Genomic DNA, 9,860 nt, shown 5'->3' with positions numbered 1-9,860 from the left:
TATGACTGATTCCTTGAATGTGCTCGGGCAAATCTTGAATATGGCACCAAGGAGGATACAGATGTGCTTTGCAGCTCTTGTGCGCTATGTTCAGTCAAAAATGGACCCCGACTGCTCAACGTGAGCATGCGTTTGAGCTCAAATTGGATCTGCTCGGGACAATTGCATGCTTTCTCGGATATGCCCAGGGAAAAATATGAATTTGACACCAAGAAAGTCTACTAGAGCCCTCACACCCTAATGCTCCGGTCGGCCACTGGAGAGTAGCATTGTAATGAGCCGACTTCTGTCATTCTGTAGTCGACTGTCTTTTTGGTCTCTTTAGGCTACGCTCTGTGACTTTTGTGCATGACTTGATGTTTCTCCTGCTTAATCGCACCTGTTGGGCATGTCTGTGGATAGTAATCCAGGCATTGTTGAGCCTTGATCTGTCATATCTATCGGGCTGTGGCTAGATTTGCTATTAATGCTCTGTTTGAGAGCTAGTGGACCAAAATAAGGTGCTGACAGTTGCGAAGGCTCGATATCGATTTTGATCAATATTCGATCTCCATCGATGAAAATTGGAATTCTCATGAAGCCGATTATTTTTCGAATTTCTCAATTTTAAAGTTTTTATTCCGAAACTGTCGATGAATCTCGAGAAATTGAATGCCAACCGAAGGACGCCTGTATGAATAAAAAAAGAAACACACTTACACACACACACACAAATGTCAGACGGGTCGGCCAAATGGCCAACTTGGTCTACCCCATGGCAATTGGTTGACTGGCATCCCTTCTTCTTGTTTTCGTTTTCGTTTTCTTTTATCTTTTGTCTTCTTCTTGCAGGGCAAGCTGGCCTGCTTATCAGGAGCCTGAGAATGCAACTTATTGCCTTTCTGCTTCCTTCTTGCAGACCAGGAACGCCCATCCTCTGCTAATCCAACATGCATGCAGACTGAACATTAACTCCGACATCTCTGCTAGCAACTAGTTCTACAAGGCCCATGCCCTGCAATTTGCTTTCTGATATTCTGCTCTTAGCTTTTCTACCCCTTGCAACATGTTTGGGGTCCAGGCTAGTGCGCCCTATCCCTCTCTAACCGATTGCAATCTGCATGTTCATCTTGATCAATTTCTTCCTGCTTTTTTTTTTCACTTTTCCCTGGGCTCTGGATGGGATCTGGCAAAAGGACAGAACAGGGAGCTAGCCACCAGCTCGGTCATCTTCATTTGTAACCATCAGCCCATTCATCCTTTTCTTCTGCTCTTCTTCCTTTCGGCTGCACTTTTTTTTCCCGGGTTTTGTAGATCAGTTCTGGTGCTCCTACATAGCATAGCCATGATAGCCTGCCTCTACTCCTTCTAGTCTCAGTAGCAGTCCAGGCTGGGACAACAACCATCTCATGGTTCCTTCCTTTCCCTTGAATAGCATACACCCACCACGACCATCTTCATTCACTTGCTCGGCTGCCTCTATTTCTCTCAGCCAAAGACGACTACCATCAGATTTCTCTTCTACTTCCTCCCTCTCTTTCTTCATCCATCACACCTCAGCTCCATCACGTTCCCTCTTGGAGATCCCATTTTGCCTTTACTATCTTCCTCTCTTCCTCAACCTTTCCTCCTTCAACATCACCAACATCTTACATCACCATCAGCTCTATCTCGAACTTTAGGGACATGCATAGGGCTCCGTTTTTGTTTGTTTAATGCTTGTGATGATGATACAAGATGAATGTTTGACTGGAAAGAATGAAAAATGGCACGAAACGGTATTAATTGAACTCAACTTTTAAAAATCGATTTTGTGACAGAACGACCCAATCGAAACTCGAACTTGACTTTAAATGGACCGGACCTAAAATCAGTTGTTTGAAACGAAGATGAACCCGCACGAATTAGTCTCATGCTGACTCAGTTTTAAGGAATAAAATCAACTAAAAACACCAAAACCGGCTTAATTGGTTACACGAACATAAAAACGGAAAATTAAATTTTGTAGTGATCGTTGTGCCCATGTTCGTGTGCTTTGGAATGTTTGAATCCTTTTTTGATTAAAACGCCACACATACCGAATTAATCATATAAACTCGGGTTTAAATCGGATTTAATTCCAGAGCGGTCGAGGATTAGAGCTTTTATCGAATGACCAATCAATGGCCGACTCGACGGCTTGCAACTCGCAAACCAAAGCATTCACAAATATTTTAAACCAATAATTCCACACATGGGTAATTGGGACGCACCATTCAGCTAATTAATCCACTCGGCTTTCTGTTAACTTGCATGAATTGGCTAATAATTGGTAACCGAGTCGATAAGTCATGAACTAGTAATCGTGCCCTTTTTAAAACATATGTTTTGATAAACTATCGAGGCGCGTGGTCCAAGTAGCATGGATGTTTGGGGAGAACTCAAGCATCCTGACTTGGGCCCTTGCTTGATTTCAGGCTACTCAGGTCGTAACACAGGAGTTCTTCTTAGAACACTTCCGGACAAACCGACCGATCTTCTGGCACCCTTAGGGCTTTCATACATCCCTGGGAATCCAGGGGGTCGATCGACACCAGTGACAGGCCAAGGTGACCCACATTGTGCAGTCTCGCCTTTCGCAAAACAATTTTTTCATCTCAAGGGTAGGATTATCTATTCATGACTTACCGACAATCCTAGGGTTAGGGTGGTCAAAACACGCTCAGTCACGCGTAAAGACAGGGTAGTCTACACAAGTGCATATCTCATATGCATAGCCCTTTTTACCCGGTTCGAGTGTTTCTATCATTCTAGCATAGTTACAAGTATTTAGATCAGGTATTTTTGTCATAAAACACAAAACCTAACTAATCATTCACCCGACATAATTAAACACGGGGAAACAATTAAATGTAATATCAGGTTTTGGGTTTCAAGCAAAATCACACTTCTGTCATAATCTGTTAAAACCGCAGTGTCACAAAACAAAACAACTTAAAACAAACCAACACATTCGGGACTTGACAATAAATATCATGTTTGTCAAGTTCCATCTTTCAGAAAAGTTGAATGCCACATACCTTCCGAGGAGGCCCATGGCCGATTGTGTCTTCTCTGTTTTTGTCTGCTTAAGATAGAGATATATCTGCCAAGCAACCCCGGTTCATACTTTGATAATCACGTAAACATGACACTTAATTCACACCAATTATCTGTTTTCACCTGTTTTTGTCTGTTTTTATCTGTTGTCGTATGTTTTTCTTGTGAGTCAAGCCCGACTTTATAGAACACAATTCACACTAGGCCCAACACCCCAACCACCGATCAAGGGGGCTAACGCCCCTACACACACTGAGCGCGCGTGACCTGAGAGCGGTATGGGGTCTAGCCTCGAGTCGCTATTTCGACCCCTGTAGTATCCAAGCGGAGGATGACTTGGGTCGGGATGTACGAAATGTGGTTGGACAATCACCTAGGAGATTGACCAGCCGCACGGCTATCTTGAAGACCATTCGGTTCTCTTGGGACCCGTTGGTTCAGTCGGACCCGGCCTTCGGCTCTCATGAGCCGGCGCCGCATTAATTTCGGTTTTGGTTGTTCAAACCTCACGGTGAGCTGGAGCGAAATATTGACCAAGCACAAACCGACGAGGATCTCGTCGTTGTGATTTGTATTTATTATTAGAGAATACCTTTGTGAAATATTTGTTTGTACATATATTCTTGTAACGATCCCGATCGGCATGTGCAAGGTTTGAGAGTTGGAATCGGTTGAATCGGTGTACTGGTCCCCAAGACGAGTGGGACCACACGAGTCACAGGCCCGGTCCACATGGTGAATCGGCCATCATGGCATGGTTAGCCGAGATGCGAGGACAATGGATTGATCCTCTAACCCGAAGATCCGCTCCTCCTTCGGTCCCTTAAACTGACTCGATCATTTCCACAAAATTATGGTGTCAAACCGTAAAGGGTCGAGGGAAACCTAATCAACACGGTAAATAAATTAAAAACGGCAAACTTTAGACAAATTAGAGTATCGATAGGGCGTGCAAGATATAGGCCCGCACGTAATAGAACCCTCGAACTTGAAACCTTCGGTTTTGCAGACTATAGGCCTTAACAAACTAGGTGTATTACCCCCAGACCCGAGCAACTCACCGGCCCTCGACCTTTGGGTCGTAAAAAGGTAGTAGTGAATCATTCTCATGCGTGTCCGACACGTGTCTCCTGGGAAGGTGGACACTCTCAAGCTGTGTGATTAGAGCGCATGCATACGGGCCCCGACTAGACGAAATTAGGGTGCATACAGCTTGGCGACTTCACACTGGACACTTTAGAGGGTTCGAGCTTGATCCCATTTTTCAGTTTGCTGTGCTTATTTATTTGTCGCTTTTATTTATTTTATGTTCATCTATTTTCTGCACATTTACTTTTCGCACCAGCATTGCACATCATCCTAGTTATACTTAGGCACAATGCTCGAAATTCCACTGGCGCCAATAAGAGCTAGGATTAGAAAGTGGTTCCGAATGGGGGAACGGATCAAGTAGCTCGGCCACCGCTTCGGCCCCCAAGGATCCTTGCTCAGTTTTGGGGATGTTACTACCCCTTGATCAATGGTCTCCATCCCTTGATAGTACGGTCCCTGAAGTATCAAAACCTGCATCGTGCTATGTCACCATGCCAACCTCTAACCCGGCTTTATCGACAATCCATTGAGTCAGACAATGGGCTCTTGAGACTTTTTGTTTTGAGAAAGATGTACATGTAATTATTCTGTAAGCTGTGGGCATTTTCTTATGTATTATTTTTTAGTATATGCACCTTTGCGGGTAGACCACCCGCAGTCTTCCCCTCTCCACGGTGAGGCGCACCATGACTAGAGACCGCTCATCCCAACCACCCACCTCGCACGACTAGGCGACTCGTGCCCACCTTCGCGAGTAGACTACCCGCGGTCTTCACCCTCCATCCACAACAAGGCGAGTCGTGACTCGAGGGCAGACCTACCTTCCCAAGTGAAAGCTGACAAACACAAACTTCCGCTAGACTAAGCATATCCCCGGCGCGGCCAGACACATCTCCAGTGTGCCTTGTGCACATCCCTCCACGTCGTGCGAGCACATCCCTCCATGCTCGTGCACATACCCTCAGTGCACCCCGCAAGCGTTTCCTCGCGTGCTCAAACGATGCCTACCAGGCCAGTTCCTTTCCTTGTGCCTTTGCAATAAAATTTGAGGACAGTTTTTGCTTCTTCATTGTTTTTTTCTTTTTCCATTGCAGGAAATACCTAATAAGAAGGTAGTCTGAATCCCGAACGACTAAAACTGGCACAACAAACACCTCTCATCTAGCTCTTTGGAATTTCAACACCGAGGCCCAACCCTCCCTTCGCAAAAGATCACAAGCGACAACTCCGACAAACAAAGCAAGGCCTAGCCCACCCGCCATGGGAGATTCTACCACGGTTGCACCTCCGATCAAAAAATAGGCTAAGCCCGCCCACCATTGTGATTGCCAATCAGCCATCGGACCAACTCGCATACCCCTTCCTAAACTCCCTTTTATTATTTTTATTTTTATTTCTACTTCAATGCATTCTCAAACAAGCTCCAAGCTAGAAGAGACCATTCAAAAAGGGCACTAGGACAGTTCCAAAGACGCTCTATCAATTATGTCGGACCTGTTCGACCTGCCTGTCCTATGAGACCCATCTCCTCGAGCATTCCCTAGGACGGCTATAGGACCCATGTCCTATGGGCCTCAGCCATGGTCTAACCACTCTAGTGTGGTGATGATTAGACTCCCGAAAACGAATGTCCCCCGAGCGCAGCACCCTATGGGTCGTGCGCTGGACGTGGGGATTTTTCCCATAGGTCAACCCATGGTTATCAGAATCGTGATTCGAATCTTAGAATCGTACGATTCTACGATTCGAGGGGGTTTCTACGATTCCGATTCAATGGGTTGAGTTGAAAAATATAAAATCGCAGGTGAATCGGGCCATGAATCGCGGAATTGCGGAATTGGGCCGGTTCTGCGATTCCGGATTCAGTCCAAACTCAGGCGAAGCCCAGTCCTAATTCGAGCCCTCGGGGCGAAGGCTAGGCCAGAGTCGGGCCAAAGCCCAGCCCATTGGTCTTGAGCCTGAAACCTTTTTGTTTTTCCTTATCTTTTCCCTTTCTTCTGCTCCGGCATTCCCCCCTTCTCCTCGACTGTGCCCTAATCGGCTAATCCTTTGAGTCTTCGACAGTCCGAGCTTCAGCGATTTCTTCTTGAAGTTCTTGTTCAGCCAGTGCCCATTTCTTCTTGTTCTGAGTCTCCAACGGCCCGATGTCCAAGCTTGAAGCTTCCGAAGTTCTGCGATCTCTTCTTGTTCTGCCTATGCCCATGCTTCGACCAGACCAGGTGGTGGAGTCTTGCTCAATTGCTTGCTCTACCTCTGCCCGAGCTTCGACCGTCCAGACTCCAGCGTCCAATCCAGGTAGCGTGACTAGTATTACTGAATTGATTGCGTTGCTCTGCCTCCATCTTGCTCAGTTGCTCAGTTACTCTGCCCGAACATCAAGTTGATTGCGTTGTTTTTAGTTGGAAAATGGGAATTGCTTCTTGCCTTCTTCGACATTGTGTCACGCTGTCGCTGATTAGTAGGAGCCTGAGATAGGCCAGTTGCCTTCGAATCAATCTGACGTTGCTTTGAATCAGTTTGATGCAAATTGTTGTGCTGATAGTATCTGAATCTTAGGTTTTGATGAGTCTATTATGATCCGAGTTTGATGATTATGTTTTGATCTAAAAATTGTGCTGCAATTTCCTATTTTGCTGGAAGATTTTTTCTTGAGTTTCTGTTAGATTGGTTGAGTGAGTGATTGTTAAGTTTGGGTCGAACAGAGATAGCTTCTGCAAGTGGATCTGGCAGTGCATCGGCTAGTAATACCGAGGCAGTGGACAAATCTAGAAAAAAAATGCAGCTGGAGTTGAGATGATCTGGCATGGGCACACGATTATGAAGTTCCAGGAGAGAGGCTAAAGATTAAATGTAAATACTGTGACAAGGTAATTTCTGGAGGTCCTTATAGATTGAAGCATCACTTGGGATGTACCATGATTAACGTGGCACATTGTCCTGCAGTTGTTGATGATGTTAAAAATAATATGCTCACTATTTGTATGCATTTAGAGAATCTTTCAATGAAGAAAAAACAAGCTAGTAATTGTGGGTTGGAAGATGATGATGTTGTAGACATTGATAATGATGATGGAGATGCAGGGGTTGGTACAAAGAGAAAGAGAAAGGAAACAACTGAAATTTTTAGTTTCTTTAAGAAGAGAATTTGAACATTCAAAGCAAGCAAAAACAATCAACAATTAATCAGATGATGAATAAAGATTTTAGAGAGGATGTTTTCATGCAGATTGCCCTTTTTTCTATACAAGTGCAACTCCATTTAATTGTGTGAAGAATCTTGAGTTTGAGAAGATGTGTCATTTGATTGGGAAGTATGGTATTGGATTGAAACCGCCGTCTTATCATGGAATTAGAGATAAATATTTGAGAAAATAGGTTGATAATACTATGTCATTGCTTGAGGAGCATAAAGCTATGTGGAGAAGTCGGGGTGTTCTGTAATGTCAAATGATTGGACTGATAAGAAGATGAGGTCCATATGCAATTTCCTAGTGAATAGCCCAAAGGGAACAATTCTTTTGACTTTTATTGACACATTAGACATCTCCAAGACTGCAATTAAAGTATTTGAGATGATAGATGATATAGTGAAGCAAGTTGGGGAAGAGAATATAGTTCAAATTGTCACGGATAATGCTGCCAATTACAAGGCAGCAGGTGAAATGTTAATGGAGAAACATAACAAGTTATTTTGGACTCCTCCTGCAGCTCATTGCATAGATCTTATGCTAGAGGATTTGGAGAAGAAGATTAAAGTACATGAGCTGACGATAATGAAGGGTAGGAAGATTACGACCTTCATTTACTCGAGAACACTCCTCATCACAATGTTAAAACATTTCATCAAGGGCAAAGATTTGATTAGACCTGCTGTGACTCGCTTTACTACTGCTTATCTGACTTTGGGATGCCTCTTCGACAATAGAAACGCTCTAAGGACTATGTTTGCATCTAGGCAATGGAAAGGGAGTCGATTTCCAAAGTTAGAAGGTGTAAAGTATACGGAACGTACTGTTATGGATAACAGATTTTGGAATGATGTTAATACATGTTTGAAGGTTGCATAACCTCTCATTAAGGTGCTCCGCATGGTAGATTCGGATGACAAGCCCGCAATGGGCTTTATTTATAATGAGATGGAGAAAGCTAAGCAGAAAATCAAAGCAAACTTCAAGGATGATCGAAAGAGGTAAAATTATTTATAAATTGCTATATGCTTAGTCTTTAATTACATATTCATAATTATATTAGAAATTTGAAAGTATCTAATAATGACTTGTTTCGTGCTTTTAGCTATGCTCATATTTGGAAGGTTATTGATGAGAGATGGGAGATTCAACTTCATAGGCCTTTGCATGCTGCTGCTTATTACCTGAATCCGCAGTTGCATTTCTCTTTTGAATTTAGAGCTAATAGGGAAGTCATGCGTGGATTATATAAAGTTATGGATAGGATGCTAGACGATGAAGAGAGGGATAAGATTGATTTGCAGCTAGAGGAATTCAAACATGAGAGAGGGCTCTTTGGATTCTCATCTACAAAATCTATGAGGTTTAAGAAGACACCAATAGATTGGTGGGAGTCATATGGTGCCGATACCCTAGAGTTGCAAAAGATTTAGTATAAGGATATTGAGTTTGACTTGTAGCAATTCGGGATGTGAGCGTAATTATAGTGCTTTTGAAATGGTATCCTATGGATTCCCCTTTTTTTAACCATATGTTACTGTCAGCACCCTGTTTTGGCTTAACAGCTCAAGCAATGCGCATCAGCAGCAATTGAGCCCACGACTTGAGCATTGATACAAAAGGAAACTCGATAGACGAGCGGGTCATTATTCGTCCTCAAGTCAACAAAGTCAAGCATATGACCCAAACGCACAACAGAAGAACTTCCAGTCATCCAACAATCCTATGGAGCAAACAGAGAGCCCAAACAGTCCACAAACGGGCATCAGCAGAATACAACGCTAACAATACTATTTTTCGCCAGTTCAACGATTCGTCGGAAAATAGTTAATATGGGGCTTCAAAAATCTCTCGCGATGCCAAACATATTAAAAGTGTCTCCTTATTTTTCGCAGATCTTCTGCTCCATATAGAGCAATTTCTGCCAAATACAGACAACTTTTCACATGAAGTCCCAAAGTGTCGATTCGTCAGTCAAAAGTTAATGCCCGATGTCAAGCTCAGTTAAACCCCGTGGTTCTACAGATTATAAGCATTGCTTTAGATTGTTTCTCGGAAATCATTCAAATTTCCAAAATGACTCCTGGGTTCCAGAACAAGCCTACCTTTCGGTGGAAACCTCTAACCGGAGACTGGCCTGGCAAAACGTTGGCAACTGAAGTTAGCCCTGCATTGCCCCGAAAACTGCAGTGGTTAGACACAATTTGCCAAATCAGATAGCACGATTGCTTTCAGTTTCACAAGTGACCTCCAAGTTGCAGAAAACGCCGTTTTCAACACAAATCCATAACCGAAAGTCCTTTTGGCGACAATTTGACGCCAGGCGGCTGGCTAACACGGTGCTAGCAATCGCAAGGCTCAATGTGGAATTTTCAGACTGAACTACATAAATCATCTAAGCCTCCATAATAGTGCTTCAAAGGTCTCAAATGCCCCTCGGCCGTCCTTCGAGATCGGTTTACGACAAACGGAGACCGCAGCGATCTCCGACTCGCCCAAGCAACTCAGGAAACAATCTGAGAA

At 43.8% G+C, this 9,860-nt stretch overlaps 1 protein-coding gene across 1 annotated transcript; it reads left to right on the top strand.

Moving 5' to 3' along the window:
* The first annotated feature begins 7,589 nt into the window (after positions 1-7,589).
* LOC116205419 lies at positions 7,590-8,770 on the top strand. The gene is made up of 3 exons (XM_031538031.1): positions 7,590-7,929; positions 8,245-8,338; positions 8,443-8,770. Exons 1-3 carry the CDS (start codon positions 7,590-7,592, stop codon positions 8,768-8,770), a joined length of 762 nt encoding a protein of 253 aa, XP_031393891.1.
* Positions 8,771-9,860: the final 1,090 nt, after the last annotated feature.

Source organism: Punica granatum, chromosome 1 (assembly GCF_007655135.1).
Source record: "Punica granatum isolate Tunisia-2019 chromosome 1, ASM765513v2, whole genome shotgun sequence".
NCBI lineage: Eukaryota > Viridiplantae > Streptophyta > Magnoliopsida > Myrtales > Lythraceae > Punica > Punica granatum.
This window is presented reverse-complemented; position numbering and strand designations above follow the sequence as displayed.

Coding starts and splice junctions, on each gene's coding strand:
- LOC116205419 (XM_031538031.1), top strand. CDS start 7,590: ATGTCAAATGATTGGACTGATAAGAAGATGAGGTCCATATGCAATTTC. Junction 7,930..8,244: donor TGAGCTGACGATAATGAAGG/GTAGGAAGATTA, acceptor TCCGCATGGTAG/ATTCGGATGACAAGCCCGCA. Junction 8,339..8,442: donor TTCAAGGATGATCGAAAGAG/GTAAAATTATTT, acceptor TCGTGCTTTTAG/CTATGCTCATATTTGGAAGG.